The sequence below is a fragment of the Colobus angolensis genome, unplaced genomic scaffold (assembly GCF_000951035.1).
Source record: "Colobus angolensis palliatus isolate OR3802 unplaced genomic scaffold, Cang.pa_1.0 Scaffold328, whole genome shotgun sequence".
In the NCBI taxonomy this organism is placed as follows: domain Eukaryota; kingdom Metazoa; phylum Chordata; class Mammalia; order Primates; family Cercopithecidae; genus Colobus; species Colobus angolensis.
The window spans coordinates 3,168,198-3,184,394 of record NW_012116577.1 but is presented as its reverse complement, the minus strand read 5'-3'; the positions used below and the strand labels follow the sequence as shown (position 1 = coordinate 3,184,394).

Here is a 16,197-nt window from a genome sequence, read left to right as displayed (position 1 = left end):
TTGGGATGGCTACACTCACACAGCCTGATGGCCCGTTTCCTGAACATGCGCAATGACTTTCCAGCCTTTCCACACCATCAGAATATTGCACAGAAGTATGTCAGTCACAGGAGTGTAAAGAATAACATTTAAACTATGGTAATATTTTCATTTAGTAAGTTTCTCCCCTTTCCCTCTCCGGGTTAAATTCAGTCCCTGATCTGATTTTTTAAGGCCCTGGGGCTCAAGCATCTACTTTCTCAGAAGCCCATTCACCAGAAACCACCCATTTAACTTGCTCTGGGGGCGAGCAGCGCTTGTGACTGGACAACCTGTGTGTCAGCGTCCCCGGTGCTTCGGCGCTCCGGCCAGTGGCGGCGACCAAACCCATCTAGGTCAGACGAGGTATTGATCAGCCTGAAGAGCGCCCGGTGATTCTCGTAGTTAAATCACCCCGGTCCATTCGTTCGATCTCGGAGGCGGGAATGTTTGGCTTTTCCTTGCGTGTCCCGGCAGGGTGACCCTAGCCCCGCGGGAGGGCGGTGGTTCCCGTCCAGCTGGCGGCTCAGCGCCGCGGGACACGTGGGCGCTTTCAGCCGGGTCCCAGGGCGCTTATCGCTGCCCGGCAGACTGGGCCGCGCCTCATCCCCGCCCACGAACCCCGACCCAGGGAAACTCGGGGCGCTGGGGAGGGGCCACAGCGCTCAGCTCTGGCCCTCCATAGCCCGAGGCGCGGGATAGGAAGTTCGCGTCTGCACTGCCTGAGCTCGTTCTCTCGAGGTCCGGGTCTCCTGAGGCCGCCAACCGCCGGCTGCTATCGTGACCTGGAGCTGCAGGGGTTGTGCAGCGCGCGGGCTGTGTGCTGTGCCCACACAAACGGTTCCGGGCGTGCAGGAGGGAAGAGGCAGTGCCCGCCACTCCCACTGAGATTGAGAGACGCGGCAAGGAGGCAGCCTGGAGAGGAGCTGGGGAGGATTTGGCAACGCACTGTCCCCAAGCTCGGTGGCCTTGTTAAGCGGAAACTGCTGCTTTAGGGTTTGTTTGGAAGGTCCGGCTGACTCATCCCAACATTTACATCAATAAGTGTTAAAGCTCTGCCTCTGAGCCCGCGCATCCTGAGATCCTGAGCCCTTGGTTAAGACCGAGCTCTATTAAGCTGAGTGAGTAAATGGTAAAAGCCAATTGCGCTGAGAGTGTGTGTCTGGAAAGGTGGATAGGCGTTGTATATATATATTTGTTAGAAAACAGATAACCGTTGAAACGAGATGACTGAGTTTTTTAGCCTCTCACAGTTTCATTTGAAAGTAGGTATGCAGTTTAAAACTGATAATTCAAAGTGGTTTTTCAGAAAATGATGCTCTGGTGCAAACTGATTCCGGCTCCTATAGTGTGTTAAGTGTGGGTTGGTAAAACTCTTGGCCTTTCTCCAAATGTATGAAGCTAAAGTTGATATTGGATAGATAAAAACCCACTGAGCACGGAAGTTACTACAGGTGGAGGAAACATTTGTTAATGTTAATATTTTAAAGGAGTTGACCAACATATTGTCATTTACCTATCCCCTTTATCTTCTGGGAATAGGTAAATGACAAATTATTGCTCAGTCCCTTTAAAGCTTTGGATGGTTTGCTAAAGAATTATTGAACTCCCTTTTGTAATTTTCTGTGGATAGTTGAGTGTTCTTACTCCCCTCTCAGTGCTAGAGATATCCCCTAAAACTTGGTTTTTAGGAGGATCTTACAACTCTCTTATTATTTGAATTTCAGCTAGTCATAAATAAATATACCAGAGTAGTAAGGAAGAGATGTTTTTGATTGATATTCTTTACAAAATAGTGCTTTCAGAGTACAGCTTTGACTGGATTGTATAGATCTTGGTGAGGAAGGTTTCAATGACAAAGATGGCATGTTAAGTCTAACATTACACTTCTGTTATAAACATTGAAAGATGTTGATTATTTTATTATTTATCTTATAATAACTTTTAATTGTGAAATAATTTGAGAGTTACTGAAAATTTGCAAAAATAGTACAGAGAGTTCCCATAATATCATGCATAACAGGGGCCAAAACTAGTAACATGGGCATGCCACTATAATACAATAAACTAAACTACAGACTTTATTTGGATTTCACTTGTCTTTCCACCGTCTTTTTTTTTGCCCAGGATCCAATCGATCAGCTCACTTTGCATTTAACTGCTAAATATCCTTAATTTTCTCTGATCTGTGACAGTTCCTCAGCCTTTCATTGTTTTTTCATGGACCTTGACACTATTGAAGAAGACCCGGTCAGTTAATTTGTAGAATGCCCCTCAGTTTGTATTTGTTTGATGTTTACTGTCATGTTTAGATGAATGTTCTACATTTTAGGGAAAAATGTCACAGAAGTAAAGTTTCCATCTCAGTATGTCATATTGGGTACATGATGTCAATCTTTTTTTTTTTTTTTTTTGAGACTGAATCATGCTTTATTGCCCGGACTGGAGTTCAGTGGCTCGATCTCGGCTCACTGCAACCTTTGCCTCCCAGGTTCCAGTGATTCTCCTGCCTCAGCCTCCTGAGTAGCTGGGATTACAGGTGCCTGCCACCACACCCGGCTAATTTTTTTATATTTTTAGTAGAGATGGGTTTCATGTTGGCCAGGCTGGTCTCAAACTCCTAACCTCTAGTGATCCTCCTGCCTTGGCCTCCCAAAGTGCTGGGATTACAGGTGTGAGCCACCGTGCCCTAGCCGATACTTCTTATTACCTATGATGTTAATCTGTTTGCCAGGTTCCCTTTGCATTTGAGATCTTGGGAGAGAAACTTGAACTACCATTTCTCCTTAAACTTTTATTCATTAATTTAAGCATCCATATGTGGAGCATGTTGTTTAGTTTTTTTTTTTTTTCTAATGGTTAAACAAAACCCCTATTTTCTTCCTTCTACTTTTTTTTTTTTGAGATGGAGTCTCATTTTGTCACCTAGGCTAGAGTGCAGTGGCACAATTTAGGCTCACTGCAACTTCCGTCTCCCTGGGTTCAGCAATTCTCCTGCCTCATCCTTCCAAGTGGCTGGGATTACAGGCACACCTCACCATGCCTGGCTACTTTTTATATTTTTAGTAGAAACAGGGTTTCACCATATTGGCCAGGCCGGTCTCGAACTCCTGACCTTGTGATCCACCCGCCTCGGCCTCCCAAAGTGTTGGGATTACAGGCATGAGCCACTGTGCCCAGCCCTTCTACATTTTTTAATTAAAATTCCCTTCTGTAGGGAAGAGTTGACCCTTCTCTCCTGTTCATTGATTCAGTTATTTGTATCAGTACGGGCTCATGGATATTTGTTTTGTTATATGGTTTATAATCCAATATTATCAGTATTTAATCTGCTGCTCAAATTGTTCTGGCTTTCACCACCGGGACCTTTTTCAGGCTGGCGCCTGTGCCACTTTGACATACACTTGCTTTTTCTTTTTTCTTCTTCTTCTTTTTTTTTTTTTTTTTTGAGATGGAGTCTTTGTTGCCCAGACTGGAGTGCAGTGGCATGATCTCGGCTCATTGCACCCTCTGTCTCCCAGGCTCTAGCGATTCTTGTGCCTCAGCCTACCAAATAGCTGGGATTATAGGTATGTAACACCACACCTGGCTACTTTTTGTGTTTTTCAGTAGAGACGGGGTTTTCCATCTGGTCAGGCTGGTCTCAAACTCCTAGCCTCAAGTGATCTGCCTGCTTCAGCCTCCCAAAGTGCTGGGATTACAGGTATGAGCCACCGTGCCTGGAGTCTTTTTCTTTTTTAATGCATTTCCTGATTTCTGGCATCAGAGAATGCTCAGGCTTACTTTGTATTTTCCATGTCCCAACGTTGGAATGATCCATTTCTCCAAGGCACTGGGGTTATTTTGCTTTAGAATAGTATTGGAAGCTAAGATCTGGACATTGGATGTTCTGTTAGAGTTCTTTTTTTTTCTTTTTTTGAGATGGAGTCTTGCTCTGTTGCCCAGGCTGGGGTGCAGTGGTGCAATCTCGGCTGATTGCAACCTCCGCTTCCTGGGTTCAAGAAATTCTCCTTCCTCAGCCTCCTGAGTAGCAGGAATTACAGGCATGTGCCACCACACCCAGCTAATTTTTTATGTTGTTAGTAGTGATGGGGTTTTGCCATGTTGGCCAGGCTGGTCTTGAACTCCTGACCTAGGTGATCCACCCGCCTCAGCCTCCCTAAGTGTTGGGAATACAGGTGTGAGCCACCGCTCCTGGCCTAGAGTTACTTTTGAGCTTTTTATGCTTAATAAAAAGTTTGTGACTTAGCAAATGCTAAGTCTGAAAAGATTAGTATTACCTTAAAGTTTAAACATTATAGAGGACCTGACTGTATTAGCCAATTTGGATTCTGTCTCTTTTGGGAAAGAAATGAAATTGGTAGTATTTAGGAATTTTTTAAAGCTCCCATTTTTTTCTCAGATGAAACCCTGTCAGTGTTTCCAAAACAAATAATGAGCATGTGAGCTTCTATTTATTAGGCTCTGGTCAGAAACCGGGATCATTTTATTAGCTGAGTAGCTTAAACTATATCCTAATATTTTGGTATCTGTTGATTGAATTCACAGTGAGAAAAAGATTTGAGATCCATATTTGTGTTAGTCATACTAGCAATGAAGAAATACTGTGTTTATAATGAGGCATTATTTGGTCTGAGATGGTAACTGTACCCATGGATTAGAGAGAGGATCCCTTGCAATAATTAATGAGCCCTTCTATGATTTTGGAGTGTACACACATTACATGCTCCTTCTTTTCTATCTTTGTATGCTGGATCATGATGTTTTTTACTGTAGGTCTCAGAATTTTGAGGAGTAATGCTGCTGCTCACATCTAATTTTCTGTTCATAATTTTTTTTTTTTTTTTGGTACGGAGTCTCGCTGTGTTGCCCAGGCTGGAGTGCAGTGGCATGATCTCGGCTCACTGCATCCTCCAACTCCTGGGTTCACACCATTCTCCTGCCTCAGCCTCCCCAGCAGCTGGGACTACAGGCACTCGCTACCACGCCCAGCTAATTTTTTGTATTTTTGGTAGAGACGGGTTTCACCGTGTTAGCCAGGATGGTCTCGATCTCCTGACCTCGTGATCCACCCAACTTGGTCCCTCAAAGCGTTGGAATTACAGGCGTGAGCCACCATGCCCGGCCTCTGTTCATAATTTTTATTGCAATTCTGATGATTTAATTATAAACTGGAAGGGAGCAGGGATATTGATCTTTATGTAGTTGACATGTACTAGACTCATAGAGAAGAAGAACTGGGTTGTAGGCACAATGCTGTGTGGTTTTGGGTAAATCTAACTCACAGTCAACTTGATTTTGCCTGTTCCTCTTGTTTCCCCCTGGGGGCTAAGGATTCCAAACTTTTCTAATCACCCACCTCACTGCTGCTAATCTTCCCACAGTGCCAATTTGGTGGAGTCAGCCTTGCAAAGGGAGAAGAGAAAGGGTGATGACTTCCCCAGAGCTTCTGCCACTGTCCTCCTCCCTATGTCTTCTAGCCCCAGTCACTACTCCTTTTATTTAAATTCATAGAGGCTTCTCTGTCAGTCCCCTCTTAAATGTAAATGAGTTATTCAGTTCCTGTGGGCCTGAAGCTAAACCACTGTCATTTATTTTTGGCCTTGTTTTCCCAGTTTGGGCAGTGTTAGAGGAGGTCTGGAAATAAATTGTTTGGGACAGGCGATTTTGCAGAACATGCACAGATAAATAGGCTTCAGGGAGCTCTCATAGGCTACGGAGGGAGGGGTGCAGGACAGTGTCCTCATCTTGGCTCTTGATATTATTACGGTGGACTCTTACGTGGTCTCCCTGCGTTGTCCTTACCCATGACCAAAGTCAGAGTGATCCTTTAAACCAAGCTTGTCCAACCTGCATGTGGCCCAGGATGGCTTTGAATGCAGCCCAACACAAATTAGTAAACTTTCTTAAAACATTATGTGGTTTTTTTTTTTAGCTCATCAGCTATCGTTAATGTTAGTGTATTTTATATGTGGCCCAAGACAATTCTTCCACTGTGGCCCAGGGAAGCCAAAAGATTGGACACCCCTGCTTTAAACATAGATGATAATATTTCTTTGCTCAGAACTTTCCTGTGCCTTCCAGTGTCATTTAGATCAGAGCCAAAGTCCTTCCTGTGATCAGTGGTAGATACAACCTGAGTTCCTGCTCTCATACCCTCCCTCATTCTGCTTCAGCCTCACTGGCCTCTTTGCTGTTCCTTAGACTAGCACTTGGACATATACTGCTCCTCCAGAAGGCCACCCTCAGAGCTCTGCTCGAGGGTCTCATTGGAAAGGCCTTCCGTGGCCACCTCTGTTACCCAGGTTGGAGTGCGTTGATGTGATCTTGGCTCACTGCAATCTCTGCCTCCCGGGTTCCAGCAATTCTTGTGCCTCAGCCTCCCAAGTAGCTAGAATTACAGGTGTGCACCACCACACCTGGCTAATTTTTATATATTTAATAGAGATGGAGTTTCATCATATCATCCAGACTGATCTCCAAACTCCAGGCCTCAAACAATCCACCCACCTCAGCCTCCCAAAGTGCTGGGATTACAGGCGTGAGCCACCATTTCTGGCCCGCCCTTCCTCTTTTGCATTTATTTTTTTTTCTCCATAGCACTGTTGACTGACATTTTTCATATGTAACCTCACTGAGGGCAGGGATGGTTATCTGTTGTTTTGTTTTGTTCACTCCTGTAAGTCCAGTGCCTGCCAGATAAAAGAAGCCTAGTACATATTGAATTATTATTATTATTTGAGATAGAGTTTAGCTCTTGCTGCCCAGACTCTAGTGCAATGGTGTGATCTCAGCTCACCGCAACCTCTGCCTCCCGGGTTCAAGCTATTGTCCTGCCTCAGCCTCCTGAGCAGCTGGGGTTACAGGCATAAACTACCATGCCCAGCTAATTTTGTATTTTTAGTAGAGACAGAGTTTCTCCATGTTGATCAGGCTGGTTAAATGAATTCTTTTAGTTTTCTTTTTTACTTTCTTTCTTCCTGCTTTCTTTCCTTCCCTCCCTCCCTCCCTTTCTTCCTTCTCTCTCTCATCTCATGGGAATAGAGAGTCTCTGTTAACAAGAGCCTCTGATAACTGGAATGAGCAAGCTGAAAAGATGGGAGTGAGGAGAGAGTGTCTTTATTCACAGTGACAAGGTGGGAGAATGCCTGGCTAATGTAGCAGGGAGGTCAGGATCATTAAGGGAGAGGTCAAGGGACAGGGAGGTCAAGGGGAAAGATCTTTATGGATTTTGAAAGTTATTACAGCAACCAAAATATTAGACTTTAAAACTGTATATGATATTTTATGTCCATTGATGCCACTCTGAATACAGCTCACACTTGGATGCTCAAGTGAATGTGGGTCTCTAGTGAAGGGTACTGGAAAATGCCACCCCAAAATATGCCTGAACTGAAATTCTGTGTTGGACAACCAGCTATCACCAGGCTCTGTAGGCTTTTCACCTTTACCCCTGGGTCTTCTCACTATTTTGCTACATAGATGGAGTATGTTCTTTTGACTGTCTTTGGGTAACTTGTCTGGTTTTGGGATTTTTAGCTAAAGTTCTCTTTGTAAAATCTATTCCAGTTAATTAATTATGCAAAAGGTACAAGGGTTTATCTTTGTTTCTTTGCACTTGAAATAATTCTTTCCTGTACTTGGCATTTGGCTTATTTTGAGCTAAAGGCCGTTGAGAACCCCTGGATCCTTGAAAAGTTCTGCCTCACCCTAACTGCCAAAAAAGTATAAATTTATTGTATTATAAAGGAAATATACATTTATAAATAAAATTCCCATTTGTAAAGGTGTCTCTCCAAGATAGCTCTTTTCACCTGAGAGGGACTTAACTGCATACCAAGGCAGCCCTTATTTACCATACCTTTCCTCCCCATCTCTTCCCTTCCCTTGCCGTGACTTGTCCCCCGAAACCTTAAACCCCTTTTTGTTTAGCCTGAAATTTGTATGTAAGTCTTAATCGCCGGGCGTGGTGGCTCACATCTGTCATCCCAGCACTTTGGGAGGCCGAGGCAGGTGGATCACCTGAGGTCAGGAGTTCAAGACCAGCCTGACCAACATAGTGAAACCCCATCTCTACTAAAAATACAAAAATTAGCCGGGTGTGGTGGCGGGCGCCTCTAATTCCAGCTACTTGGGAGACTGAGGAAGGAGAATTGCTTGAATCTGGGAGGCAGAGGTTGCAGTGAGCCAAGGTCGCACCACTACATTCCATCCTGGGCAACAGAGTGAGACTCTGTCTCAAAAAAAAAAAAAAAAAAAGTCTCAATCATCTGGACTTGTCCTAGAGTCTGATTTGTTTATGAAACTTCCACACTTAACTTGTGTAAGGAAACTTTTTTTTTTTGATCATATTAACCTGTCTTTTGCCAGTTTAATTTCTAGGGCCCCAGATAGAGAACCCACAGGGGAGATGGAGAAGGATTTTTTCTTCTCTAAAGTAACATTTAAGAAAACCTAACAGCGATACATTGTTGCAAACTCAAGACCCAAGGAGGGTGGGCAGGTTTGTCATCTATGAGAGTCTTGGTTGTGGTTCTGATTTAACAAAAGTTCATCCCTCTCAAAACCTTAACCTTTGATGTCCCCTCTGTCATTGCCTCTCTTATCCAAACATGGCTCCCCAGGGTTTTTGCAGTTACCTCCCTGCTAGTTCTTGCTTCCACACCTGCCTCTCCCTTCTGTTATTCTCCACACAACAAAGTGTTCCTTTATTTATTTATTTACTGAGACAGAGTCTTGCTCTGTTGCCCAGGCTGGAGTGCAGCAGCGCGATCTTGGCTCACTGCAACCTCTGCCTCCGGAACTCAAGTGATTCTCCTGCCTCAGCCTCCCAAGTAGCTGGGATCACAAACGCACACCACCGTGCTCAGCTAATTTTTGTATTTTTAGTAGAGATGGAGTTTCACCATGTTGGCCAGGCTGGTCTCAAACTCCTGACCTCAAGTAATCTGCTCACCTCGGCTGTCCAAAAGGCTGAGATTACAGGCGCGAACCACCACACCTGGCCCAGCCGAGAGTGTTCCTTTATAAACATCATTAGTGTTGTGAGCCTTTCCTGATTAAAAAGCCTCAGTGGCTTCTCACTGAGCCCTTCTGTGATGGGGTTTCTTCCTGTCTGTCAGGAATCAGGCTGTGCTCTCCAGATCACTGTGCTGCCATAATGTGGGGGTCCTAGAGCACCTAGCCAGTTTAACTCTGAAACCACCATGCAAGGAAGCTTTGGGCCTGAATATAATCAACACAGGACCTCTCAGGACAAATCTGTCAAATTGGAGATAACATGAAAGCCCATGCATCAACCTTTTAAAGGCAATAAAACACCATAATAACTTTTAAAGACAAGGTACAATTTATGTAAGTTAAACTTCAGATTTTGTGTTCCTTTTCCTTTCCACTGCTAAGTTTTTTGCAATCGCCTGACAGTGATTTGACTGCTCAGGATTGTTATCTTTTGAGATTAACCTCAGTAAACAGTTTAAAGAGGTATGTAATTTATGCAACATGCCCTATGGCTATGAGGTAGAGTGCATCTTCCTATACTAGTGTCATCCTAGGGAAAAAAAAGGAAGAGTAGAGTGTGTAATTCTCAACTTGAGGCTATCTTGGCTTCTACCAACATATGCAGTAGTTCCAGCTGGGCAGGTGGCAGGCTGAAGACTTTAGGCTCTACCTGTGTACTTTTTTTTTTTTTTTCCTATTCTCAGTTTTCATTCTATGTAAATGCTGTTTTGAGTTGCGCAGTTTGAGCTTTCTAATTGTAAAGTGTCGTCTATGCAAATAAGAGTTTGATAAAGAGTAAAACAAAAATTGAGAAATATGGTATCTTTAATGCAGATTATCATTTTTATAAGAGAGTACCAGCATATACTGAAGACAAATGGTTAAAAAACCATCATTCTTAGCAAACTATCACAAGAAGAGAAAACCAAACACCGCATGTTCTCACTCATAGGTGGGAACTGAACAATGAGATCACTTGGACTCGGGAAGGGGAACTTCACACACTGGGCTTATCATGGGGAGGGGGGAGGGGGGAGGGATTGCATTGGGGAGTTATACCTGATATAAATGATGAATTGATGGGTGCTGACGAGTTGATGGGTGCAGCACACCAACATTGCACAAGTATACATATGTAACAAACCTGCACGTTATGCACATGTACCCTAGAACTTAAAGTATAATAAAAAAAAAATAAATAAAAAATAAACTTCTCAAAAAAGTAAAAATGCGCCGGGCGCGGTGGCTCACACCTGTAATCCCAGCGCTTTGGGAGGCTGAAGCGGGTGGATCACCTGAGGTCAGGAGTTTGAAACCAGCCTTGACTACCATGGTGAAACTCCATCTCTACTAAAAATACAAAAATTAGCTGCGCATCATGGCATCTGCCTGTAATCCCACCTACTAGGGAGGCTGAGGCAGGAGAATCACTTGAACCCGGGAGGCGGAAGTTGCAGTGAGCTGAGATCATGCCATTGCATTCCAGCCTGCGCAACAAGAATGAAACTCCATCTCAAAAAAAAGAAGTAAAACATGGCCTTGCTAGTTAGAAAGCAACAAGAGAGGCAAGGTATGAATAATATAGGTAGACCAGCAGGAAAGGGACAGCAGAGCTGGGGAAAGAATCTCCATATGCAAAGCCTTTCTGTCTTGTTTGAAAGGGCTTTTCGAGTTGGCTAAAATGCATAATCAGGCCAAATAACATGAATCGACTGGGATCAGGTAAGGTGTAAAGCCATTTGGAGGCTTCCTTTTACTTAAGATCTTGGCAGGGGGTCTAGGACACAGAAAGAGGAAAAAAACCGGATTAGCATTAGCTGGTACTCGGCAAATAAGGAAACAGCAACAGGTGGGAGGTTGATTTTTGTTGTAGGGGCATCTGGTCGTATGATGGAGTATTTTCCTTGATATAAAAAGATGATGCTAATCCAATGAGACCAGGACACATGACCAGAAAGCTTCTGACCATAGGGAAAGACTGGTGTTTGCTTAAAGGTAGTTGTTACTTTTAGAGAATTCCCTAAACCCAGAATACTATATTAATTAGAGACTGGGCACTTTGAGATGAGTCTAGTGCTGAGTTTTGGTATATTTTCTTTATTTAATCCTTACTGTATTTTTTTTCTTAGAGTAAGTGTATTGCTCCATATTGGTGTTAGAATTACAGTTTGTTTTTTTTTCCTTTCTTTTTGGTGTAACGTGCTTCAGCTTGATGGTATGCCTTGGTTATACCTGTCTAATCACTTGGTTTGTGACTCATGAATGACTAAGGCCCTGCATCTCCCTGAGGAAGATTGTTAGAATCCTGGCCAGGAATGAAACAGCTCCTGAGTAATGTGAATTACACATTTAATCCTATCACAATAAAGGCAAACTCTTTCTCTGCACGCTTCTAAGATTGTGATTGTATTTATAAGTGTTACTCTCTGTCTTGTATGGGCATGGGTGATCACTCTTTCTTGGGTACTTTAGCTCTAGTTGTTGCCTTTTATTTGTGGAAACCTCACAAAAGTGTCTTTAAAATTTCCATCTTGAGTCAGTGAGCTATTTAAATTCAAGCAATAAGTTATTTAATACTCTTAAGAAGTCTTTAGAGAAGGTTAGAAAATGTCCTCAGTGGCTGAATGAACATCAAATGGGCATGGCAGTAGGAGAAGTGATTGCTAGTGTTGGAACTGGTGTATTTTGGTTTCTGAATATATGGGGAGATGGTTTAAAACCTTTTTAAAGTAAAAGTGTGAAGTCCATACATTGCAGTTATCTCTTTTTTTTTTTGAGACGGAGTCTCGTTCTGTCCACCAGGCTGGAGTACAGTGGCTATCTCGGCTCACTGCAAGCTCCGCCTCCCGGGTTCCCGCCATTCTCCTGCCTCAGCCTCCCGAGTAGCTGGGACCACAGGCGCCCCCCACGGCGCCCGGCTTGTTTTTTTTTTTTTTTTTTTTGTATTTTTAGTAGAGACAGGGTTTTACCGTGGTCTCGATCTCCTGACCTTGTGATCCGCCCGCCTCGGCCTCCCAAAGTGCTGGGATTACAGGCTTGAGCCACCGCGCCCGGCCTATTGCAGTTATCTCTAGAGATCCCTGGGGAATTGGTTCCAAGACTCCCCTCGGACACCTAGATCCACATATGCTCAAGTTCCTGATATAAAATGGCATAGTATTTGCATATAACATACATGCTTTGTTCCGTATACTTTAAATCATCTCTAGATTACTTATAATACCTAATACAATGTAAATGTTATGGTAATAGTTGTGATACTGTATTGTATAGGAAATAATGATGAAAAAAATTCTGTACATGTTCTGTACAGACACAGCCATCCATTTATATTTATTTTTAAATATTAATTTTTTTTTGAGATGGGGTCTTACTCTGTCACCCAGGCTGGAGTGCAGTGGCGTGATCTCGGCTCACTGAAATCTCCATCTCCTGGGCTCAAGTGATCCTCCTGCCTCAGCCTCCCGAGTAGCTGAAAATATGGGTGTGCACCACCATACCTGGCTAATTTTTTGTATTTTTTCTAGAGATGGGGTTTCACCATGTTGTGCAGGCTGGTCTCGAACTCCCGCGTTCAGGTGATCTGCCTGGCTTGACCTCCCAAAGTGCTGGGATTACAGGCGTGAACCACCACACCTGGCTTATTTTTAAATATTTTCGATTGGTGATTGGTTGAATCCTCAGATACAGAACTCAAGGACAGGGTTGCTGACTGTACTTGTGCCTTCTCTTTCAATGCTTCAAAAGAACAGAATTTTGGCTAATTATTGCCATTCATGTGTTCACAGATTAAAACGCAGCCATGTACCTTGAATTTGCTGGGTGTCAGTCTTTAAATGGTTTTTACTTTTCCAGGCTCCAAATGAATAGACTTGTAAATATGATATGTTTCTGGATTACAGAAACAGTTATTAGGAGATAATTTTGGTTTTTGGCAGTTTTATTATGATATGACTAGATTTGTTTTTTGTTTTTTTTTTTTTTGTATTTATCCTCTTCGGTGTTCCTAGAGTTTCTTTAATCTATGGTTTGAGAGCTTTGTCAGTTTTGGAAAATACTGACCAGTATTTCTTCAAATACTGATTCTAAGTACACATTTTGCTACATTTTCTCTCCTCTCTCAGGTCTCCGGTTATGCTTATGACAGAGCTTTTTCATCTTATCCCATATGTTTGTTATGCTCTTTTATGTAGTTCTCATTCTGTTTAATTAGGAGATTTTTCCCCCTTTCATGGTAATAATTTTCATCATTCATAATTTTCATCCTGGATATTTTCTGTATACTAGTCTTCCAGTTCACTAAATTCTCTTTCCTAATTTGTGTCTAAATTAGGAAAGCTGCTGTTAAACTCATCTACTGAATTCTTAATTTTCGTTTGTTTTTATAGATCTTGATTCCTTGGTGAGAGTCTGTCTTGTAATTTTCTTAAACACGTCAATCTTTTGTTTTAATGTCAATGTCTGTTAACTCCAGTCTAGATTACTTGTGGGTCTCTTTCCATTTTCTCATTTCTGGAACATCAGGTTCTGTTTTTTTGGCATGCCTGGCAATTTAAAATTTTTTTTTCATTATTTTTAAACTTATGATTCGTGAATCAGGCAGCCCACAGAATCACAGCAGATTCAGAGAGATTCCCGATGCCTGGCAATTTTTTATTGAAAATCTGGATGATATCTTCTTAGAGAGTAGATTTAACCTTCTTCTAGCAGTCTGAGCAGATCATCTTGATTGAGTAGAGGCTGGTTTTTTGATTTGTCCATATTCCCAAAGCATAATGCTTCTGGGATCTCTTTCCAGGGCTCCTCCTCTGCTAGGCACTTAACTCCAACAAAATTTTGTCTCCCTAGTGCTGACAGATGACAGACTGCTGAAATATCTGCCCAGAAATAGTAGTGACTTCAGTAAGCAGACTCATTTCTTCTAGCAGCTTCTTTCTGCTTGGTTTGTCTGAGATGTGCCGCAGGTGTGTACAATTTTTGTGTGCAAATACCCACCTCAAGAGGAAAGGGCACGCAGAATGCAGAGTTTGTTTCAGTGCTTCAGTCCCTCCATTCCATGATTTTGGTTCCTCATGTCCTGGCCGCTTTGGTTGCTTTTATCAGACGGAACTCTTCAACATTTCTTCTTACTTTTTTTGGTCTACTTTTGTCGTTGTGGTTGGGAGGACTGTTTGTTTGGAACAGCAACTCCATCACAGACAGAGAGAAAGTTCGTCATGGATTACTTTGACTTTTAAAAATTAAAACTGCATTTATTGAAGTTAATATTTCAAACCTGTTTCACAAGTTGTTAAGCTCATCTTAAGGTCTTACTCTAATAAATCTTTTTTGAGGCCTTTTGTAATTTGTTTAATGAAATATTTCACATTTTATTTATACATTTAATATTCTTTTTTGTTTTAAATTTTTACTTAACTTTTGGTTTGACTTACTTAATGATTTTCATACCTAACTGTAAATCTCCCTAGAATTTAATTATGTTTGTTAATTAAGGAAATGATTATGTAATTGCAAACAGTTTTGTAGTTTACTTTCTTTGCTGATTGACGGCTCATAACAACTTCCGACATAAAGTCTGGAGCTATAAATTCAGAGAAATGTCTCCCGTTCCTGACTGCTTGACTAAGCCCCTTTTGATAATAATGATGCTATAAACTTTGCAATTAAAAAAAAAAAAAGAGGTTCTTTTCTTTTTTCCTTTGTTTTTGAGATGGAGTCTCGCTCTATCGCCCAGGCTGGAGTGTAGTGGTGCAATCTCTGCTCACCGCAACCTCTGCCTCCCTGGTTCAAGCCATTCTCCTGCCTCGGCCCCCCGAGTAGCTGGGATTACAGGCTCACGCCACTACACCTGGCTAATTTTTGTATTATTAGTAGAGACAGGGTTTCACCATGTTGACCAGGCTGGCCTTGAAAAAAAAATACAGAGGTTCTGATGATGATCATGTAGTCTGTCCCCGCACTTGACTTACATGCTTTTCAAGCCAGACAATTCTAGCCCTCATCCATCCTTTTCCTGCTTTATCAGTTTTTAGAAATTTTCATACTCTTCCTATTTACTTATTAGGATCCATTTGACATCTAATTGGAGTTTATGCATTCCAAGTTGTGCCTGTCTTCCCATTTATATTTTTAGGATGTTCTTATCATAATAGCATGGGCTGTTCGTTGGAAATGAAGCTACTCATTGCCACTCTTTCAAAAATTGACTTGTTTTAAATGTATTGTCACCTAGTGTTTGCAATCTCATTTATCTGGACTATCAACTTACTGTTGCTTTTCTGTCTACAGAAAGATAAAAACTCTCCAGATGTCTTCCAGTAATGTCGAAGTTTTTATCCCAATGTCACAAGGAAACACCAATGGCTTCCCCACGACAACTTCCAATGACCTGAAGGCATTTACTGAAGGAGCTGTGTTAAGTTTTCGTAACATCTGCTATCGAGTGAAAGTGAAGAGTGGCTTTCTACCTTGTCGAAAACCAGTTGAGAAAGAAATACTATCGAATATCAAGTATGTACATGAACTTGTAAAAAGATAGCTTTTTAATTTACCAGCTTTTTAAAAACCTCACAGGTTTTGCGTATTTCCAAGAAAGTGGCTATGAACATTTTTGTAAAAGTCTTTGCACAGTTATACAGACATATGCTTTCATTTGTTTTGGCTAAACTAGGAGTGAAATAATTGGGTCACATTTTAGGTATATGTTTAACTCTCAAAGTAACTGCCAGAGTTAAAAAAAAAAAATGTACCGCATGTGGCCGGGTACGGTGGCTCATGCCTGTAATTCCAGCACTTTGGGAAGCCGAGGCAGGTGGATCATGAAGTCAAGAGATCGAGAACATCCTGGCCAACATGGTGAAAACCTGTCTCTACTGAAAATACAAAAAATTAGCTAGTGTAGTGGCGTGCCGTAGCATGGTGGCATGTGCCTGTAATCCCAGCTACTTGGGAGGCTGAGGCAGGAGTATGGCTTGAATCTGGGAGATCAAGGCTGCAGTGGGAGATGATTGTCCCACTATACAAATGGGTGGCAAAGTGAGAGCCTATCTCAAAAGAAAAAAAAAGCATACTTTGTGAGGGTATTTTTATTTTGCTTATCTTATCTTTTAAAGCTAGTAGATTAATAACTTGATGTAATAGAAGTCTCATCTGCTCGAGGTGTTACACTTTTTTTTTTTT

General features: G+C 42.2%; 1 protein-coding gene across 2 annotated transcripts in view; it reads left to right on the top strand.

Moving 5' to 3' along the window:
- The first annotated feature begins 271 nt into the window (after window positions 1–271).
- Window positions 272–16,197, top strand: part of ABCG2 (ATP-binding cassette, sub-family G (WHITE), member 2 (Junior blood group)) — a 60,029-nt gene continuing 44,103 nt past the window's right edge. Inside the window, exons 1-2 of one of the 2 annotated variants that reach the window (XM_011951831.1) lie at window positions 272–384; window positions 15,307–15,528. In XM_011951831.1, the coding sequence (XP_011807221.1) occupies window positions 15,326–15,528 (203 nt within the window). In that variant the 5' untranslated portion in view covers window positions 272–384; window positions 15,307–15,325. Of the gene's footprint in view, window positions 385–809; window positions 1,140–15,306; window positions 15,529–16,197 lie in introns of those variants that run through there. The other variant, XM_011951830.1, reaches the window with a different exon arrangement.